Source organism: Hemibagrus wyckioides, linkage group LG04 (genome assembly GCF_019097595.1).
Source record: "Hemibagrus wyckioides isolate EC202008001 linkage group LG04, SWU_Hwy_1.0, whole genome shotgun sequence".
Classification (NCBI taxonomy): domain Eukaryota; kingdom Metazoa; phylum Chordata; class Actinopteri; order Siluriformes; family Bagridae; genus Hemibagrus; species Hemibagrus wyckioides.
Window position 1 is genome coordinate 15909291 of NC_080713.1, and position 23852 is coordinate 15933142.

General features: G+C 39.5%; 1 protein-coding gene across 1 annotated transcript in view; it reads right to left on the reverse strand.

Moving 5' to 3' along the window:
- Window positions 1-354: 354 nt before the first annotated feature.
- fan1 (FANCD2 and FANCI associated nuclease 1) overlaps window positions 355-23852 on the reverse strand; it is a 42570-nt gene continuing 19072 nt past the window's right edge. The window contains exon 15 of the mRNA XM_058388575.1: window positions 355-637. Within this exon, the coding sequence (XP_058244558.1) occupies window positions 494-637 (144 nt within the window). The 3' untranslated portion in view covers window positions 355-493. The remainder of the gene's footprint in view (window positions 638-23852) is intronic.

Here is a 23852-nt window from a genome sequence, read left to right on the forward strand (position 1 = left end):
AAAAATATTGATGACTGTTCATAAGATGAAAGTATTTTTTTTATAAAACGAATTAACAAATTCATAATGTTTTCACTTAGTTACAACATTTTTACACTTATTATTTCAGTTTACATAAAAAGTTTAAGGCAGGCTGTTTCATGACAGTTACCTAGTAACTTAAATATTTTATGTATCTGAACTGATTTTTCATATCATTATTAATTACAACACACAAGTTAAATTCTCTGACATGAATTGGATACAAAATTTGTAAGATTGTTTTTATAAGCTTTTAATGCAATAATATTGTGCATATGCATACAACAATTGTGTTTTTACATATTGGGTCCGTATTGCAGTGTGTTGCATTGCTGCATCACAGCTTCTTTGAATACTAAGCTTGGGATAGTGTCTGTGCAGAATTTTGCATATTCTCCCTGTGTTTGCGTGGGTTTCCTTCAGGTTCTCCAGTTTCCTCCCACTCTCCTTAACATGCAGGTAGGTGGATTGTTTATGCTAAATTGCCCATAGGTGTGAGTGAGTGTGTAGGTGTTTTGTGTATTATGCTCTGTGATGAACTGGTGTCCTGTCCGGTGTGAATTCTCACAACTTCTGTCCAGTGTTGCTGGGATGAGCTCCAGATCTTGTCACAACCCTGACAAGGATAAAGCAGAATTAATGAATGACTTAATAAATGGATAGTAGACACTCAGGGTCTGATCAAATTTCTTTTGGCAGATTCTCAATACAGCTTCCTTTTTAATCGTACATCATTGATCTGCCCTTAATAGTTTGAAATGAGCCTAACAAGATTTGATGACAGTCCTTAAGTGGAAATACATAAAACTGCAATGATCACCTAAGCTCTTGTTCATTGTGCTCACTTGTGTGCTCACTGTGCCTTTGTTCATCCTACACAGATGGGTGTAGTTTGAACAATAGGGTAACATAATGGTGAATGTGCACTGGCGGGTTGTGGACGGAGCAGGAGATGGCCATGAACAGTGGGACATGGAGCACTAGCAGGATGACAGGCAAAGTTGAATGTGTGCAAGGAGGAAGTGTCCCACAATAGCAGGAAGCTCATTATCTACCCAGGTGAAAGGTCGACCTGGCTTCACATCAGCACAAAATGACCCTTCAGTGAGCACTGTTGCCAGTGAGGTTTCTAGTGGATCCATAAATCCAAACCACCTTTCCCAGAAAGTGCAGGTACATTCTCTCCTTCCCTGTAAGTTAGCTACATATGTGAATAGTTTGAACACAAAATGATTAAAGCAGTGTGGACAGAAGAATAACAGTCAGTGCAAATAAGACTCAAGAACACAAAGGTGTCCTTTCACTGCCAAGGGTAGAGTATGTGAAGTATATAATTGCATGCGCTGTTGGACCTATATTGCATTTAACATACCATTGCGGTTTGTTTGTCAAAACATCCCAAGAAAACATTTTTTTATGCGTGTAAGTAAATATTTGTAGTGCTGTATTGAACTCGGAAGCTAAATTAGGCAAGAGAGGGCAAACAGGGTCTTAACAAAACCGCCTGCATCGTTTGGCACAGTGCCGTCCCACACACGAATAAGGCCCTAATCACTGCAACGATTTAGAAGGGCATATACAAGTACATGCTTGCATTCACACTGACACACACACACACACGCACACACACACACACACACACACAGCAGCTTTAACAAATCACACATTCTCTGACACTGTTTAATTTACACATGCAGTCTGCATTACAGTCTAACTCTTAATACGCCATTTCCCTCGTCTGACTCCAGGCATCTCTGACCAGATTTGGGATCATTGTGAATGTGCTAGTGCTGAAGAAAAAAGTATAACACACTAATCTCTGGGGAAGGTTTAGGAACTCTACAGTCTACACAGGAAGGTTTTGACAGTTTCAATACACAATCTAAAATCAGAACAGTAGATCAGGCAAGGATCAGAACATGATAAGGTATCAAATGACAGAGGCAGAGGATAATCCATAGAATAAACAGAAATGGGGGTCTTGACATATTTAGGGATAACAGGTATACACAAGGTTCAGAAAAAATAGAGACTGATCTTGCATATAATGAACACTACATGAACACTAAAACCAGCTTTACACAAGGGCCTTGGTATTTGCTCTAAATGACTTAAGCATAATATAGCTAACTACATTTTAGTGCTCAGGTCCTGAGTAATCCATGGACTTTCTCTAGCTTAATGGCTGTATTATGTGTTTACCATATACTAATAATGATATTACACTGTATTTGCTAAACCAAATGGAACAAATTCAATTTATATCATACACAGAAACTATATCTATTATATATAAAATCAAGTGCCCTGTAAATACAAATTGTGTTTTCCTGTTAAATTCCTCTCATTATGCTGCTGTATGCATTTAAACACCAGTGCAATGTTCATGCTGATATATGAGCGGGTCAGAGAGGCCATCCATGCTCTCCTACAGTAATAGTGTTCCATGCTACTTTTGTCTGGAATAAGGCTTCAGCATCTGCTGTGGCTGATCCCCATAGCCCGAGCTGTTGCATCAGTTCCTAAATTTTTAAGTGCATGTGCGTGATTGTTCATGAGGCTGCTACATTAAATGAGACAACCAGCTGTTCTCAGACCAGCTGTACTCTAAAGTTACCACTCTTCCAAGCAATGACTGATAGAAGTGCCAACAATATCCTGTATCCAGGCAGAGGAGAGTATTGACTGGTGCCAGAGTTTCTTCTGGAGAGCCACTGCTATATATCGGTAGACAAATAGCCATCAAAAAACAAAAACAATACCAGCAAGAACATATAAGCCCTTGACTCTCTTTTGGGAATGGACAGCTCTGAAAAATGTACAGGTAGCTAGCTCACCTGGATTTAATGTGGTTCAACCTAAACAGTGCATGTGCTTCAAACAGTGCATGTGCATGTGCTTCACAGCCAAAGTGAGAAGTGGCTGAACTAACAGCGCCACATTCCCCATGTTCTTTCTCCCAGACTTACAGATGATTAAAGACTCAATACGGCCAAGAGACTAATGACTCCACAGGGTGCAAGGCAGACTTGAGAGGCATAGCTCGGGATGAGAAAGAGACCTCTGGAGGATCTGTATGCCGTCAAGAGGAGTGCTATAAAATATACAAATTTATTCATCAGAAAAGCTGCCTCGGCTCTGGGGCTGCAGGTGGCACATGGAGAGAAAAATACAGAGAAACTGCACATGTGAGATTAGATGTCTTGATTGTGGCTGTTCTGCCATGTCTCTAAGTAAACAGAGTAGCACAAAGGTTTTATGCAAACCTGCATGCACAGCTCGTCTGAGCACCTGAGCATTGGTATAAACTTAAGATGAATTGATTAATTGTTGACCACAACACGTTCATGATATGAGGACACGACCAGTTCCTAAACTGCTTCCTGTTTGCAGACAGTGATCAATTTCTACAGTTACGGGGTTCTAAAAAATATAAATGGGGAGAAGAAATTACAAGGCACATAACATTAGTGTTTGGGTCTCAAGAGGCTAATACAGTGGAAAAGCTATCACACACTATCTGCCACATCCTATTGTGCACCTGACTCTTTTTTGCCAGTCCTGCAGTTTCTCCAGCACGTTCACTAGATACATTAAATGGTCCTTGTCCTCTCCCCTTGCAAAAAGCCACTGGGTGACAGAGTGATAAATGGAGCCAGGTCGCCAAGCCCAGTGAGCAGAGATTATTGTCACTCACTGAAAAGGGGAATGGGATTAATGACCTGGACCTAGTGGCAAAGGCTAATCATTGGAGATTAAGAGAAGGAAACCCTGCAGGTATTCAAGACAAGAAACAACGGGGTTCTTTTTCAGCCCCACAAAGTAGAGATATTACCCAAGACAGGAGCACTGGTGTACAGCTACCTAATTAGGCAGACCTTAGAATGTAATGAGAAGTCTGACCTTTAACCTATCCCATACCTGTTTTAATTGGGAAATTAAGAGATGAAATATAGTTGACTTCAGAATTACTGGCGCTGTATAAGAGAATGGGCATAAAGTATTTTATAAAATGAATATCACACACTACAACAAAACAAAACATGTAACATTAGCAAAAATGTATGTGAAGTTTGATCATTTATCATTTATCATACATGCAAAATCATTTATTAAATATATCCATGTTGAAAGGAGCATAAGGGACAAAAAATACAGTAGATAAACCTCACCAAGCCCTACTGGAAATAAAAAAGAAAACTAAAGAAAATTATGCACATCATTGGCATGTCTGGTTTAAAAAATGGCCATAAGGAAAACAATGCATTTTATGTTAGAAATATTGCTACGATAAATACAATGTCACTGCATGATGGAAAAAAACTAATTCATGCTTTTTTTCCATCTTACTAGTCTTACTAGAACTATATGACTACCTATCTACTACTGGTCGTTTGTGAAATGCCACACCTATTTTGATTAAAAGGTACAGTCTCATTGTTGGTACCTTGAATTATGAAGGCTACAGCAAAGGTAAAGCATATTCTAAATCCCCACAGTTATGTAATAGCCTTCCAATTAGTGGCCGGGACTCAGATGAGGTTTAGGGTAAAAGCTTATTTGTTTAGTTAAACCTTTTGTTAAAATTTTCTCTTAGGTAAAGGTGCAGATCTGGAGGGTTCTTGTTAAACAGGGATGTTTGGATGATATCTCAGTCCTGGTCTGACCCCCTCCCATGTTCATGTAGGTTTGTTAACGGTGGAGTAGCTGGCCGCTTTAAGTCCGAGGGCACAATCATGTCTGTGTTACCTTCTGGCTCCCTATTTAGATATTGTGATAGCTAACCTGGCTGGAGTCCCTGCTTGCACACTGCACAAAAGTTACATTTTCTTAAACCATTACAGGAAAAGAGAGCATACATAATAATCTTTTTTCAGTCTCACTTCACCCTCTTTCCCTTTCTCTATGTCAAGCTACACATGCTACTTCTGAGTTACGAGTGATCCTGACTCTTTCTGCTCTCCAGACCTACCTGATCCATTTTGATGCCCTACTTCTGCTTGGAGTTTGCTTGGATCATTTGCTGCTGTTAAGGATGGCCCCACATACAGTACAGTAGGTAGCCTCAGAATCACCATGATAATTTCCATGGATGGTACCACATTGAAACAGTAAAGATGAATGTGGATGTTCTTCCTTGGATAGCCTTAGGACTGCAATTACTAAAACAGCTTGCAGTACAGTCTCCATCATTAAACAGTTAATAACTCCAGTTTGATACAAAAGACTTAAAGTTAAAACTTTAATGAATTTAGAAATGACTGCTGCTCATGCTCAAGTTTCTTTTAACACAATTAAGACTTTTTGACTATATGGTATACTGTGAAATATGAGAAATTATTTGTAATTGTACTATCCAATGTCACCCAGATGAGGATGGGTTCCCTTTTGAGACTGGCTCCTCTAAAGGTTTGTTCCTCCATGTTCCATCATCTTGTGGAGTTTTTACTGTTGCCTTTCGCATGCTCATTACAAATAAATTCAGAAATTCCAAATATGTATTTAATATCTGTATTTCTGTAAAGCTGATTTGTGATAATGTCCATTGTTATATAAATAAAGATTTATTGAATTGCATTGACAGAAAGCACCTGATACTCACTGGTGGTCCAGAGGCTCTTGAGAAGATTGATAGCATCATGAATTCAGTACCAGGATACATCATTGCCTCAGCCAGGTGGTTAAGATGTGACCATAAATAGACATTTCCATATGAGAATGATCACAAACGTATCCAAATCAACACAAAACTGGCATTGTGAAAATAAATGTCTTTTGCAATGGCCATTTCAGTTTTCAGATTTGAACTCAAGAAAAGGGAAGTCCACATATGCAAGTAGGCATGTCAAAGATCCCTATACAAGTGCCTCCATCCTTAAAATACAGGAAGAGACTATGTGCTGTTGTTTTGTTCAACAGAGGCTTTTCCTGTTGGGTTCCAACAGGAAAAAAATGCATTAAGTACATTTTTTGTATATGTAAACTGAAACAAAACTATACGCTAACTATTTTAGCCCAAAATATCACTTAATGCATGTGTATTTATATTTTTACCATTTTCCTGAAGCATGCCTGTAATTCAGGTCTTTGTATAATTTGCTTACAGCCCTTATGTTCCACACAGCAGTAAAGGTATTGTTCTGTTATACTGTTCTCTCCCTCCTCAGGTGTTATACAGTAGCCTTTATGCAATATCTTTTATGTGCAAAATTGGAGGATGTCGGCAATATTGCTTCAGGCCACAACAGAGTTGCACTGTAAAGTGGGATTAAAGTGTACCATCTCTCATCCTGTGCTTGTGGATATCCCCTTGTGAGAAACCCACTTAGAAGCTATCTGTCTTTACCAAACGTACTGCCTAGCAAAGATAAGCACTGTAATGACGTCTAGATTAACCTCAATATTATCATTATTTAGAGCTACTGACTTTCTTGTGTACATGATAATAAAATAGGAGTCAGTGTTGATTATGTGCAAACACAGTTCCTTAAGTACAGGCTTTTTAAAGACAGCAGAAGGCCCCACTGGCTTTCACTCACCTCAGCCATGAACTAGAATCAAAGGCTAAATATGGAGGGTTGATGATTGAAAAAACTTCACTACAGGAGAAAAAATGTTGTAGACCATCTGCCTTGGCTTTTTTGATCAGCATGGTTGTAGAGTGGCTATTTGAGTTATCATAGCATTCCTGTCAGTTCAAACCAGTCTGGCTCAGGTTCTCCTCAATCTCTCTCATCAACTGGGTGTTTCCACCCACAGAACTGCAGCTCACTGAATGTTTTTTTTTTGAAAATCCCAGCCTGTCAAACCAGCCCGTCTGGCAGCGACAACACCACATTCAAAGTCACTGAGATAACGTTTTCACCATTTCTGATGTTTGATGTGAACATTATCTGAATTTCTTCTGTATCTGCATGGTTGTATGAATAGCACTGCTCCCACATAGTTTGGATAATTTTGTGAATGAGCAGAGATACAAGTGTTCCTATTAAAGTGGTCGCTGAGTGTACATTGCTATACAACACAAGGGTGTGCCCACACTTCATCAGTATTCATCGTGTTTCACAGTACACTAGCTATCTTTATGTCTTTTGGAGTCCTCAAAAAGAGATCTGTTAGAGGTTCATAGACTTACAGTTTATACCACTTCATCACATGCATCACTGTTTATATATAGAGTATATGGAGCCATGAGTATAGAACCATGAGTAGTGGTATAACATAAATACAGCTTTTGATGCATTGGTGAAATTCTTTGCAAAAGTTCATCAGTATCTCCAACAAGGTTTGACATTAATTAGAAATACCAAGAAAAGTCATTTTTAGTGCAAGTTGCACTTACTTTGGAAGAATAAGTAGGTTGTGCTCATGTCATTTCTACATATATAATTTAATTTCATTATTTGGTCATCAAAACAGGTCTATCTGAGCACTGCAAATGTATAATTTATTCTTTGGGATTATTATAAGGGACTCACGAGGCCGTTGATTTTTCTACCAGTTGGGGATAAGGATGAGGATGTAAACAATGGTGTGTTGTATTTATCTTGATGATGAAGCTTGGGATCAGAGATGACAAAAATGCAGATTGAATTTCTGACTTAGTCATTAACCTGTCATTTTATGTTAGATAAATGAAAAAAGATGGTATATAACAAGTGTGACCAAGCTGGCTGACTGCTCTTTTTTACTTTTTACTCTGGAGCAATCAACAGTAAGTGATTTACAGTTCTGTTTCACTGTAACTGTTTGTGACAGTATGTAGTTTTGTATGTGTGTGTGTGTGTGTGTGTCTGTGTGTGTGTGTTTGTGTGTGTGTGTGCATTAGCATGCCTGACTAAGATGGAAAAGGGAAGGGAAATAAGGAAACGTATAAGCTTTGTTCTTAGTGCAGACATGTCATGCTTGGCAATAGAATTTTCTGTCAACTGTGGTTGCTGCTCCAACTTTGTAACTTAAGGTGGTGCCTCGTTGCCCCTCACAACCTCTCATGTTTTCAATCAACCAGTCCCATAATTTATTGCCACTGGTAATCAAAGAATGTCTGCTAAGGCTCAAGTGGTGGTCCCTGTTCGTCTCCATGTATTGACTCAAACTTCCACAGAGATTCACTACATAGTTCAGGGGCCAAGACCTAAGCAAGTTCCATAAAGTCAATGGTAATGAAAATAATTAACCTGTCTGCACAGTATGCAATTACAAAATCAAAACTCATTACTTCAGAGATTGAAAGTGTTCCATTGTTAGGTATTCAAAAACATTGTCTCACCATGGCTCAGCTGCTGCTCAGCTTTGACCTTGTATCCTAAAATGATAGGGGTGACTGCTTCTCAATCCAAGTAATCTCAGTGTAGCCTTGTGTCATACTTTATTATGTATTTTCACTTGTGCTGTATTAAGTCCTAGCATAGGCTACACAGCACTGTTCATTCCTCCTCTGGCTATATATCCGTGTTCATCCAGATCAGCACCCAGGCAGCCTTCGCTTTCAATTAGTCCTCATCTTGCCCAGACAGGCACCAGGAGCAGTCCATGCCTGGCAAAGAAGCAGCAATCAGGATCAGGTGATGAGCTTCAGTACACCAGCTGGAGCTACAACATGGTAAACATAAGACAGCTCCACGGATACCGTAGCTGATTGGGCAAATGATGAAAAATGGCAACAATGAGGGATGTAATGGCCTGGACAACTGAATCAATTTTCTTGTGTGACAGATAACAAGACTGCAGAAATTCAGCATTTTTTTTAAGAATTTAACCTAAATTCAGGTTTGCACTTTCTAATCATCAATACAAATTTGGCACAGATTAAAAAAGATGCATTTTACTGATAAGATTTGTCTGGGGCTGGGGAAAAGAGAAACGGCGTGCAGGTTGTTTACAACTAACTCTGTAGTCAGGGGATTCAGTGTGCTGCACCCTTGTTTACATGTACCTCTCTGTGGGCAGGAGTCTGAGGTAGAAACTAATAAACATGACCACCACAAGAGGGGCATATTCCCAGCAGATCCTGGCACAAGCTCCAGCAGCCATGTGATGAAGGAAATGGACACCTAATTTGTTACTGATTGTCTCTAGAGAATGTTTTCTCACTGACATAGTAGGACAAAGTGCTAATGCTAATAGAATTGAAAACAAGTAGCCCCATTTGAGCATAATAGTATCTATAAAATGTTTAAGACAGTGCAAGAGAGAAATAGTGAGCATGAGAAAGTATTTATTTGATCAAGACTTGTACAAATGTAGCCAGGGCCTGAGTATAATACAATATACAGAGTGCTTGATTCAGCCTTCAAACCTTAACAGTCAGTTCTTCCCTTTCCAGTTCTCCTCAGTATTTGACTAAGCACTGCCAAGTGGTCTGGACAAAACCAGACAGCACAAAAAGAACAGGAACCTTTGCATGCAGTCAGCTGCAATTAGTTTTCATCTCACTTGACTTCAGAAACAGAGCCTGAGATGCTCCTCCACAATGAACTCCTTGTGGTTGGCTGTACTACAGAGACCCATTGTATGAGTGCTTTGGCCAAAGCTTCACTTTCTGTCACCTGCAAAATCCATATTGAGGCAACATGCGGTCAGAAAAGTTAGCAACAGTGTAGATTCCTCTACACAGCATTCAATCCTGGCTGGACACATCATGAAATGAGGAATATTCACTAGACATTTCACATTCTGTGTTGAAGCTTGTGAAGCTTTCAATATATATAGTTTTGTGTCACAAGACACTTGTGTAATGTAACTCCTTAAAGTCCTAGTATGCATTACTGGGTCCTTACATAGCAGAATATCAGAATCAGAATGTGCTTTATTTCCAAGTATGCATACAAGGAATTCATACAAGGAATTTTTTATTCATTACACATGTTTCTCTGGGTTTTTTTTTACTGTATTACTGATCAGTTTCTAGTAGTTACTGAATAACAAGCAATAAGATGAATAATGAGTAATAAGCTGGATGTTTAAGTGGATAAATGAACAGTTTGAACAGATTAGAATGATGAGATGATGGAAACCTTTCCAGAGCAAAATAATAGAGAATAGAGGACATGGTGTAACACTCAGCTGAGTGTGGATCTAATAGAAGATTAAGTTACTCTGTTGTGATAGAGAAGGATAAAGACCACAAACGTTTCCAGAGGTTGTCAGCCCTGACCAAACTCTCATCATTCTCTACTTCTCTCATAGTCTTCTATATGCTTCCTGTTGGATCCATCTGCCATTGATATCATCTCTTTTTCCTTTTGTTCTCTTGCCATTAAAAAGATCTCATATAACATTCAAGTTTAAGTGGCAGCCTCAACCAGTGCAAATGGAAAACAATGGTAACGATTTTGTATGCTTGTATTAATACTGAGGATAAGAACATCTTTAGACTTTAGTCAATACACTTGAGAATAGGAGTGTAGATTATTAGCAGATAGGTAATAGTTAGGTAACATTATCACCTTGTTTAGTGTCATTATAATACATTAAGCAACTGTTAGTAATCAGAAACATGGATTGTTCTTAATCCATATTGATCTGAAGAAGAGAGAGCATAGATAAAAGCAATGTAAAGGAGAAGAAACACAGCAGGGGAGTATCTTAGACAAAGAACATATTTAAAAGCCGAAACAAGGAGACGCTACAAAGGACACTCCAGAAGATGAGGTAGAGGCCATCAGCTGCCACACAGCATTCACATTAGTGCAAGGATTAAATGAGTAGCCTTTCAGGTGAGTGCAGGTTGTCAACAGAGACAAACTGCAGCTCCTGGGAATGCCCTAGATCTGACAAATCCTCCTCCACCATCATTCACCAACTCTGGGCTCAGCGAGTTGCCCTACTCAGGGTCACACCAAGCAGCAGCCACAAGCTGTTCATCTCCAGGTGTTCGGTAATGATGCTACACATGCAGATCTGTGCTGGAGCACAGTACCTCACCGTGCTAATTACGAGCGAGAGGACAGGCGGCGTGAAATTCACTAATCCGCCACTAAATGTCAAACAGTAAACTGCTGACTCTCTAGGCACTCCTCAGATGTTGCAGAGCACTGCAGAAGCATCAGGAGTTTGTATTTTTGGTAGCTAATGCAAATGTAAACTTGAGGAAAACTCATGGAACGACGCTTTTGAAGTGCAAGGCAACAGGGATTGTCCTGGAGTGGTTATAAGAACGTAAGCAAATGTGAGTAGTTAAGGAAATCACAAAGGAAAACTCCACCTAGTATTAGCATACAGAGCTCATTAGTATCTGACTGCAAAGACCTATGAGAAAAAAGACAAGCGGATGAGAAAAACACAATGACTTTTGTGTATTACATATGACAGTACTATATCTGTGGTATTAATTGTGGTAAACAGAGGCATTAATTTTTTCACTCCCTTGCTCTTCTTTTCCTCCCTGGAAGTTGCGCAACGGAACAATCCTGGCAAAAGGCCTAGCAGAGTACTTTGCAGCTCCACATGGGTAACTATCTCCTTCATTTTCCATTAAACAGCTAAGACATATTGTCAATTATGCCACCTCACAAAGGCGCAAGCTCATACAAGGCCCAGATAATGATACGCTTTATTGGTTGTGCAATGAGAGGGGAGGGGGAAGCCAGACGATTTTTCATAAGGAAAAGGCGAGGCAATGAGACGCTCCATTGCTACTAGTATTATATAAAGACCAGGGAGTGTGGTGCCATAATGGGGGACATTCAGGGATATTCTTATTAAGCTGTCAGCCCTATTCTCTGCTATGGCCCTCTTCCACTCTAGCTTCTCATGCATCATCATTGCTGGCTAAATCAACTAGAGATTTGTAATGCTAACACATGCAAACTGCTACATTATTACTGCTGTGCCCATGTTGAAGTAAATAACAGCACAAAAACACTGAGTGAGCATTCTGCATTACTCAAAAAGAATTAAATGTTTGAGTAGACATGCTATATAAAATCTCAGCATAAAAACAACAGACATGACTTAAAAAACACAATTAGAATAGCTTTGGCAAAGAAAAGCACACTCCTTTTTAATTACACAGGCAAATCTGATTTCTTGTCATATGAACCTTTAGCCTAATTGACTGGTCATACTGCAGTTATCTATTTTAATATGTTAAAACAGATTTTCAGGTTTAAATGTTTTTGTATACTTTTTAATGTACAAGATGATTCTGAATTGTGACATCTGGACAGGAGAAGGGTTTTCATGTTTATTTTAAAGGAGAGGGAAGCTGTCCATCTGCTGAGAACTAAGCGCAAAGCCACAAAGACCCTTTTCATGTGGCTACATTGTCCGCATCTGAAACATTTCCATCCTGTCCTTTTTCCTCACACTGCATACACAACCCTCGCTTCCAGATCAAAGTCCCGTCCTGCCCTTCCAAATGTCTGGGAAATGACCAACAGCTACTGAGTCCATTCTTGAAACAAAACATCGGTGTTAACTCCTCTGCTTCATACCATTAGCATGTGCCATCCACATGGCTGGCAGTGAACAAAACACACACTGTAGTCGACCTTCACTATTGTTTGAAGCATGTTCAAAGAGACCGAGGGCTGAGTTGACGTGGAAGCATCTATTAAACAAGCGAGCCCGCCCAGTTCCCCTGGGAGAGAGGAAGGGAGAAAAACAGTCCTTCTGAGGACTGGTAAAAGCGAACCCCACAAAGGCAGAAGATAAACGTACAGGAGTGTGCCACTTTTGTAGGATTTGTCTGTGTAGGCTGTTGTGATTAATTGTGTGCATAAATATAAGAATATACAGTGAGGGAAAAAATTATTTGATCCCCTGCTGATTTTGTATGTTTGCCCACTGACAAAGAAATGATCAGTCTGTAATTTTAATGGTAGGTTTATCTGAACAGTGAGAGACAGAATAACAACAAAAAAAATCCAGAAAAACACATTTCAAAAAAGTTATACATTGATTTGCATTTTATTGAGTGAAATAAGTATTTGACCCCTTTGTAAAACATGACTTAGTACTTGGTGGCAAACTCTTGTTGGCAATCACAGACGTCAGACATTTCTTGTAGTTGGCCACCAGGTTTGCACACATCTCACATCTCAAGGAATTTGGGCCCACTCCTCTTTGCATCCACGACCCATTTTCAATGCCCTGGCTGAGGGAAGGAGGTTCTCACTCAAGATTTGACGGTACATGGCTCCGTCCATCGTCCCTTTGATGTGGTGCGGTTGTCCTGTCCCCTTAGCAGAAAAACACCCCCAAAGCATAATGTTTCCACCTCCATGTTTGACGGTGGGGATGGTATTCTTGGAGTCATAGGCAGCATTCCTCCTCCTCCAAACACGGTGAGTTGAGTTGATGCCAAAGAGCTGGATTTTGGTCTCATTTGACCACAACACTTTCACCCAGTTCTCCTCTGAATCATTCAGATGTTCACTGGCAAACTTCAGATGAGCCTGTACATGTGCTTTCTTTAGCAGGGGGACCTTGCGGGCGCCACTGGATTTCAGTCTTTCACGGCGTAGTGTGTTACCAATTGTTTTCTTGGTGACTATGGTCCCAGCTGCCTTGAGATCATTGACAAAATCCTCCAGTGTAATTCTGGGCTGATTCCTCGCCATTCTCATGATCATTGAAACTCCATGAGGTGAGATCTTGCATGGAGCCCCAGAGGAAGATTGACAGTCCTTTTGTGTTTCTTCCATTTGGGAATAATCGCACCAACTGTTGTCACCTTCTCACCAAGCTGCTTGTCGATGGTCTTGTAGCTCATTCCAGCCTTGTTTAGGTCTACAATCTTGTCCCTGACATCCATGGACAGCTCTTTGGTCTTGACCATGATGGAGAGTTTGGAATCTGATTGATTGCTTCCTTCTGTGGACAGGGTGTCTTTCATACAGTTAAGGAGCTGAGATTAAGAGCACTCCCCGAGAGTGCTCCTACTGTAATCTCACCTCCTTACCTGTATAAAAGACACCTGGGAGCCAGAAATCTTTCTGATTGATAGAGGATCAAATACTTATTTCACTCATTAAAATGCAAATCACTGTAGAACTTTTCTGAAATGCGTTTTTCTGGATTTTTTTTGTTTTTATTCTGCCTCTCACTGTTCAAATACACCTACCATTAAAATTACAGACTGATCATATATATATATATATATATGATATACAGGGGTTGGACAATGAAACTGAAACGCCTGGTTTTAGACCACAATAATTCATTAGTATGGTGTAGGGCCTCCTTTTGTGGCCAATACAGCATCAATTCGTCTTGGGAATGACAGATACAAGTCCTGCACAGTGACCAGAGGGATTTTTCTTCATCTTCTCCATTCTTCTTAGTGGTGAATAGTGGCCAGGTCACTACGTGATGCTGGTGGAGGAAAACGTTTTCTGTCTCGCTCCTCCAAAACACCCCAAAGTGGCTCAAAAATATTTAGATCTGGTGACTGTGCAGGCCATGGGAGATGTTCAACTTCACTTTCATGTTCATCAAACCATTCTGTCACGAGTCTTGCTGTGTGTATTGGTGCATTATCATCCTGATACATGGCACCGCCTTCAGGATACAATGTTTGAACCATTGGGTGCACATGGTCCTCCAGAATGGTTCGGTAGTCCTTGGCAGTGACGTGCCCATCTAGCCTAGGGAATGCTATGATATTGCAGCCCAAACCATCACTGATCCACCCCCATGCTTCATTCTGGGCATGCAACAGTCTGGGTGGTACGCTTCTTTGGGGCTTCTCCACACCGTAGGTGGACTCATCAGAGAACAATACATGTTTCACATTGTCCACAGCCCAAGATTTTTGCTGCTGGCACCATTGAAACCGATGTTTGGCATTGGCATGAGTGACCAAAGGTTTGGCTATAGCAGCCCGGCCATGTACATTGACCCTGTGGAGCTCCCGACGGAGAGTTTTGATGGAAACAGGAGAGTTGAGGTGCACATTTAATTCTGCAGTGAGTTGGGCAGCTGTGGTTTTATGTTTTTTGGATACAATCTGGGTTAGCACCCGGACATCCCTTTCAGACAACTTCCTCTTACGTCCACAGTTACTCCTGTTGGATGTGGTTCGTCCTTCTTGGTGGTATGCTGACATTACCCTGGATACCGTAGCTCTTGATACATCACAAAGACTTGCTGTCTTAGTCACAGATGCGCCAGCGAGACGTGCACCAACAATTTGTCCTCTTTTGAACTCTGATATGTCACCCATAATGTTGTGTGCATTGCAATATTTTAAGCAAAACTGTGTTATTACTCTGCTAATTAAACCTTCACACTCTGCTCTTACTGGTGGAATGTGCAATCAATGAAGATTGGCCACCAGGCTGGTCAAATTTAGCCATGAAACCTCCAATACTAAATTGGCCAGTGTTTCAGTTTCATTGTCCGACCCCTGTATATGCATATATACATATATATATATATATGTATATGTATATGTATATATATATATATATATATATATATATATATATATATATATATATATATATATATATATATATATATATATATATGTATATGTATATATGCATATACAGTATACATATACATATGAATATGTATATATATATACAAAACATGCTACAATGTATAATGGATTGATGTATAATGGAATGCATTGGAGCCTCCCCAGAAAGGAGCAGTGTCTCATGTCAATCCAAAACTGTCTGCAAAATGTAAGCTAGAACTAAAGTAAGGTGAAACAACACCATCAAGCATTAGCTTTGTGACTATAGATGTTAACATTTCAGTGTTTTGCCATAATGCTAATGCGTTCCAGAATGTGGGTGTTTAAAGTAAGAAACCATGATTCAAATCAATAGGGCTACATCTGAATCAATAGGTCCTCAGAAGAACTATGGAGATGAAGATCTTGCTAGAGAACAGTTAGCACTTTGTGTGGGGCTGGAGGTGTAAGGAGTCAGGCTCTGAACACAACCTTGCAGAGGTTCAGACTATGGGGGCTGATGTCACATGTGTTAGCATCAGTTACTCTGCTTGGTTTATCATAAGATCCTCTCAGGCTAGGTGCCCTGCAGTGGTACTGCAACCATATGTGACTCACAGAGAAGGATTAACATGAAGAAAAGTCATATAGATGTTTTGATTATGAAGAAACTTTCATACATTTGTGAAGCAGCACAGAAATTCAGTATACTTCAGTAGACTTCAGCAAACTTGCAAGTATGTGTTTGATTTTGAGGAAAAAATATCTTATTTTGTACACAGTTTTTCTTCACTTTTAAAGTAAAAGTCTTTCTAGTCACTCAAATCAGTCAAGTTTGCAAGGCCAGTTTCTCTTTGCTACAGTCTCAGGCTGGCTCTGCTCATCCACACACCCATTTTCACACCGATATTCTCGCTTTGTCTCTAACATAATGACTTACAAGTTTTCCCACCAGCTTGATTTCCCACTTCATACACACACACACACACACACTTCTCTCACTCATTGATTTTTCACTTTTGATAACTGAAGTATAGGCTATGAAGGTCTAGCATGGAATCATCGTAGCAGATGAACCTGGAGAGATTTTTTAGATCCTAGCATTTCCCTCCAGCAGGCCTCTGCCATAATATTTAGCTAAGAAGAAAAAACATCTGTCTTATCAAAACCCCTATAAAGAAACAAAAGATCAGTTACGTTCCACCAGGGCTTTGTTCATACTAACAGTAGGTGAAGAGCATCACTTTTCTCAGGAATTTCACACACATTTATTCATCTTGAAGCTGTGAGATGTGCTCACACATAGACAAAGAAATGTAATGTGACAGCTAATATGACAGCGCTGATTTCACTATACATAAGAACGTAATACGTCAACCCTTATATGGAGTACAATGTGGCCAACATTCTAGATTAGTATGAAGAAGCAGAAATGGTCCAAACTGAAGTTTTTTTTTGTCATTAACAAAATGAGTTTCCATAATAACATGCAGCTACTAGGTCAAAGGTCTGTGGACCTGACTATCACATTTGTAAATAATCCATTACAGATTTAGTCACATATTTTCTGTTATAATAAAATCCAATCTTCAGGGAAGGCATTCCACTAGGTTTTAGCTGTGAAGAGCATTAGTGAGGTCAGGTACAGATGTTGACTTCATGCAGTCAGCATTCCAATTCAAAGGTGTTCAGTGGTGTTGAGGTCAGGGCTTTGTACAAGCCACTTGATATCAACCTTGGCCTACCATGTCAACATGAAACTTACATGGAAGGAAATTGTTATGCTACATCAATTAAAGACCTCTTCTGAAGTTGTGTGCTTCCATCTTTGTGGAAACATTCTGTAGAATAATCTGTCATATAGTATACTTGTTTTGATAGTTCCCTTGTTAGTTCAAATTCTCCATATAACAGTGTAAATTGTAAATACCATCAAAATATCATGTTACATTTTTCACTGACAGAGCCATTAAAGCAAGTGCAAGCAAAGTGAAAAGAAATAAAATGGACACTGCTTGTATATGAACAGAGAGAACACAATATGGGCAAATACATTAAAAGATCTCTATTAAAAGAATGAACAAAAAAGAAAGGCAAATGAATGTAGAGAGCATAAGTTATAACTGAATTGTTCAGGTCATTACCAAAGCCTCAGCCTGAGCCCTGGGTCTGTCCGCTTAAAGTTTTGCATGTTCTTTCTATGTCCACCTCTAGACATCTAGATTACCTCTAGATTCTCAATTTTTATATGGTTTCTTCCAAAAAAACATTAGCTTGGATAGTCTAAATTGTCCCTAGATGAGGGTGTGAGCACGTGATGGTGTGCATGGTACTCTCAATCATAGAGAAGTAGAAAATGTCAAACCTTCCAAACCCTTAATCTGCAATTTTTGTCTAGAACAGTCCCACATACAATAGGGGCATACCAATGTAACATTTAGCTTCTGTTCTGCCATCTGTTTTTCAGGCATTTATTAACAACATTCTTTGACTTTTTGGGTACTCCTCCTTGATCATTTATATTGGCAGCTGTTGCAGCGGTGGTCGAGTGTCAGCTGTAGACAGTGGGTTGAGCTGGCAGGCAGCATGTGATGATTCTTACCTGTGTCTTATTTCCATCAGCCTACTTACATGTTTCTTTGTGTGTTCATTGACTGCTGTGAGCCAGAGTGGCAGAGCTTGTAACACACACACACACACACATCCACGCACACAATGTGATTTTGACCTTGAACCAAGTGAAAGCCATTAGCTAGTCATGGCCCCTTTTGGGTTGCATTTCCATTAGTAAGTCACAATGACATACTGATATACTCCAAAAACAATGCAGTGCATGTCCACCAGATATGAGCAGTTATATAAAGACTGACCTGTATGTGAAATTGGTTAAATTGTGAATTTCACCAAGTGTCATTTTGCCATTGTGTCATTGTGAGTTTCACAAGTGCCATCTATTTTTCATTCTTTATGACAATGGGGTAGAAATGAACCAGAGTAAAGTGGGAGTCATCACTTTCTGTCTACAACTCAATATGGAGAACAATTCCTTGGTTTCAAATTTTTTGAAAGTGTTTTATCTGGTGGCTGTTCTGCTGAAATCATTACTATGAGATAAACTCAAGATTCTGAAGTGAAATACTGAGACCCAACAAGCCTTGGAAACTCTTAAATGGAGGTTCAATATAGCTCTAATCCTGTGTCACACTGTCCTTAAAATGCAGTTTCTGTGGGTGCCTCAGAAAGCTGTGATGGGGCAATTCTGTCACTTCCTGCTGAACTGTATTCCTGTGCTTACTTTTCCAGAATATTGACATCAGCCAAAATAAGTTACCATGTAGGGAATCAAGAACACCTAGCCATCAACACCACAAGGCATTAGGAGACTTGACAGCATCGATCACATCAACTCTTACACCCAGGACAGGTGTTGTAATTATTTACCAAGTCCCCTGTTTAAAACTATTATCATTATACTTTAATCCCTGTCTATCTTCCCCCTCTTCCCAGGTACCCAAAGCTGGATTACTTCATCCTTTCCAGACTGAGGACACACCTGCATACACTGGACATTTCTCAACAGCAGGGTAATATTGTGTACTGCCTAGTTTTGGATTTCTCTGCTCTGATCATGTTGTTTGGTAGATCTGCTGACTGAGAAGGCCATGGCATATGTCTATGATGCACAGTCTTAACTAGAACCGGAAAAAAATAACACATTGCTCCTTTAATTGACATTGCCCTGGCTCCCATTAAATTTAGCAATGATTATAAAATACTATTATTGACCTATAAAGCACTGAATGGAGCCACAGTATCTGGGTGTCTCAGTCAAAACATTCAGGCTATTTGTTGGTGCCTCAAGTAGTGTAGTCTACAGCAAGGCGACAGAGCTTTTTCTTACAAAGCCATGCAGGACTTCTTGCAAAGTCTTCCAAATAATGTAAAGGACCAGATCTGGAGGGTTCATGGGCATAGTGTTTTTAATGAACAAGGATGTTTGGATGCTGTCACACTCCACTCTCACACATTTACCCAAAGATACGCAATATTTGCTCTCCCTCTGCTGAGTTACATATCCTCCTGAGCTCCCAGTGTTCCTGATCACTTCTGCTCTCCAGACATGCCTGATCCTTCCTGATGCCCTATTTCTGGTTGGAGTCTCATCAATTGGAGGGGCATACTGCTGCTGAGGATGGCCCGAAGACAGTCTGGAGAAACATGGAACTGCTGTGCATAGATCCATTTGGAGACCATGGCAGTGGATTTGAACTGGTGTTACCGCAGCCTGTTTTGTACTCGGATCTCCACCACTAAACATTTGATGGCTTTGTCAGAAAGGAATTTATGTTAAATCTACAATGCATTCAGAAACCACACTGATGCTCATACTTTTAAGTAGTTCAAAAGCTCCTGGTTACACAATTCCACTTGAGTGTATACAGAAGTATAAAGGAAGTTATTTAATCACACTCTCCACTGTCACCCAGATGAGGATGAATTCCCTTTTGAGTCTCACCAGGAAAGGAAGGTTATATCAGGACAGAGGTGATAATCAGGATAATTGTGTTTTAATTTTCAGTGCCCATTTTTTAAGAGGACAAACAAAGCACTATTTTTTCTTGATTTTCTCACTCTGTATATATCCTGAGTTAGTAATTTGGTAACACAAAATTGCTAATAGTGAATGAAAAGATAATGTTTCCCTAAATCACATACAGACCTTTCTGAAAGAGTGGAGTGGAAATGTGGTAATATAAGACAATAAGCCATTACTGACTGGTAAGATATCATGATCTATCTCAGCAGTGTCCAATCTTATCCACAAAGGGCTGGTTTGAGTGCAGGTTTTCATTCCAATAAAACAGGAGCCACATCTGATTCCCTCTGTTTAATCAGTTGGTCTTGGCATTCAATAGACTCAGGTGTGGATTCTACTTTGAATGAAAACTTGTACCCAGACCAGCCCTTGGATATTAGTGGGCACATCTGAGCTGGCCCATCAACAGGATACATTGCATGAGGCTGCTTATGCTTCGGACACAAGTCACTCATTTATTTCTTACAAATGAATCAACCACAGAAGTGTGATGAGGCAGGATTAACTGGTGCCAGTCTTGCTTTTTACCCGTTTTCATACCCCTAACCATCACATTCAAATGTAGTGCTCTTATTTGAATCTAGTGCACTTAAAATAGAGATTATTTACAGCCTGCTTTCAGAATTATCACATCATCTCCATCACCATCATCTCAGATCAAGCACAATCATCTTTCGAGATTTTTTCTTCACTTTTGGAGAACATGCAAAACAAGGAGAACATGAAGGTCGTTTAAAGAGCACCAGGCTGTGCAGCGCTGGAGGGGAGCCAGGGGAAAGTGAGCATGGGGATCCCGACTGTGAGCTCACGGTGCTGGGGCTGGAGCTCAGGCACTCTCCCTGGCGATCCTCATCAATCTCCCTGCATCCACAGAGAGCCTTGCCTGACCCATATACCAGCCTTGCAGCAGGGAGGGGGCTCTTTTCTTCCATTATTGATACCACTGCATCACACGACCCCTGCCAACCTCCAGCAACACGACAGAGGAGCCTCAAAGGTCAGAGAACCTCCTGCAGACAGTCTGGCAGACATGTGACAAATGGGAGACTCTCTATTTTTCTATTATGTTATAAAGCATACGTGAAACTCTTTTTTGTCATTATTTTTCATTATGCATATATCTAAGTAAAAAGCTATTTCTGTACCTCCATAATATTTTACTTAATTTTATAGTGTCTAATGTACAAAAACCAAACCCATTTCTAAGCATAGATTCTAATTCAAAATGTAACTAATGTTGATTAAATGCCCTGTGCTATGTTCCTGTCTGCAACATCTATCTCTACAAACTCCTAGCCTGCAGCCATGTCACATGATCGGCAGTTTATCCCAATCTAAGCCTCTCCTCCCTCAACAGATCATTGATTTACCTCACCTCTTCTCAATTACACAAACACCCTGAAAGACAACACAAACATTTAAGAGAAAGGCTTCTGTTTCTACTGTGGAAATGCTTCCTATAGCATGACTCAGTCTCCATCTTAACCACAGAGGTCATCAGAAAAAAACGTGGTCAGTATTTCCTGCATTATTTCATCCTAAACAATTGCCTACACCTGCCTGTACCTCGCATTCAGACACCACCTTCTCTCTTACTGCACTCATCAGCACTGAGGTGGCCAGGAATTTCAAAGATGTCATAAATGACATAAGCTTTCCAGCAAACTGGTACTGGAGAAATGGTACCACTGAATACCCAACAACCACAAGAACTTTGAATATCTGGAAACAGTTAATATACATTTTTAACCAAGATAAGCCAGATTGAGTTCTCCTCCTGATTTAATATCACAATCTATTACTGCACAAGTTCCAAGAATGTCACAGCTTCCCCATGAAGCCCCAAGCCGAAATCCCCACGATCCTGCTATTATCTGGAATGTTGACCAAGATAACTTAGGCTGCTGAAGAGATCTTTGTTTCTACACAGTGTCCCCTAGACAAATGCTATGTCCATTCCAATCTTTGTGATGCTTTTATCTCCTGGTGTTACATCCCAGTAATCACAGTAAATCTAGGTGTCACCAAATAAATTAATAATCCTTCTATCAATGCTTCTATCAGGTCATGTTCAGTTTCTGCCCAAGCCAAACTGCAGGAATCTCCTGAGTCCCTTAGAATCCATGATCTTTCCTCATCACAAACTTCATAACTGACTTGTCCCCTCTCAAGTCCTGACAATCTTAGTTGTAATTGCTAAATTCTCTAAATATCCCAGACTCATGCCTACCTCTTAGCCTTGACTACTTTCTTGAAAATGGCAGGATTCTTATTTCAGCACATTTGTCATTATATCAACATACCAGAGGACACTATATCAGACAGAGGGTAAAGTCTGGTGGACATTTATTGAAAACCTGTGAGTTTCAGTAAGTTTGATATCTGGGTATTATCCATTGAAACAGGGACAAACCATGAGATTGAAAAGTTTCTTGGTACCTTTTGTACTGAATGAACAAAAAACATTCCTCCCATGAGCAGCCCAAAAATACCTAATTAACTCGGCCACCCAGCTCACACCATTCCAATGTGTATTCATTTGCCAACCATCCCTCCTTTGGCAGTTGACAAACGGTTCCAGAAAAGCCAGTGTATGCAACTCCAATTCCCATGATCCTCAGCCTGCAAGCATGACAACCTCTATCCCTGTTTTCACAGATTTAACAGATTAATAAATTTCACTCAACTGTTCATGATCACATCAATGTCTATAAATAACCCAGACTCAATCGCATACTTTGCAAAGTTTTTACTGATTCTTTTTCATTGCCTATTTGCTTCATTTGTTTTGATCTCAGTTTTGTTTAATATTCAACAAATACAAGAACAAATGGCGAGAAGACAGGACTTAAGTTACCCATGTACAGTGTGTGTGTTTGTTTGCATAAGTGCACCGGGGTAATGGATGGAGGGGTTGTTTTTGGAAAAGAGAAAGAAGGGGACAAAGAAGAAGGACACAGAAGAAGGGGAAAAATGAGAGGGGAAAATTTGCTGTACCTAGTTTAATAACTATTTATTTAAATATTGCCTTTTGCTTCGAAGATTTTAAAGGTCAAAACCTGTACTTTTGTCCACCAGCTCATCTACATGTAGGTGTATATGTCACACTATTAGAAAGACATGTTCAAGTAGAATATATCTTATTTCCAGGGGTGGAAAAGAATGGTTATTACATCCATACTTTATTTATGTAAAAGTGGAAATGGATAGACGATTATACAAGAGTGCAGGTTTTATAAATTTTTACACATAAATGTAAAAGGTAAAAATGGTTTTAAATTAAAAGTGTGAAAATTTTAAAAACACAATTTTACATGTCCAAATGTAATAATGCTGCACCAACAAACTTCATAGATTACAAAGTGTATTTTATACCCCAACTTTTTATACCATTTTCTAATAGAAAATATGTGTTGTGAAATAATTAATCAAGGCTATTACATTTAATAAAGATCCAGTTACCTCAAACTTTGTACAATAGGTAAGCACTTAAAAAAGAGCACCAACTCTGAGATTCTCAGAAGTAACAGATTAAACCTATTTCACTGGAATACTCCATTAGTAATGTCTCAGGCTCTGATTCTTTTTTATATAAACTAAGTGTGACACAGGAACTGTTAAATATAATAAGAATAAGAATAAATAGAAGAATAATATTTGTTTGTTTAAGCCACCTAACCAAACTCACAGATGTCTGATACAAGTCAGTGACTTTAATAAATGTTTAAAAAAAAAAAAAGTATTTTCTAGTAAGACTCAGAAGAACAACTAAAAAGATAAAACCAAGCTCCGCTCTCTGTTCAGGATGCATGGAGTCTCGGATGA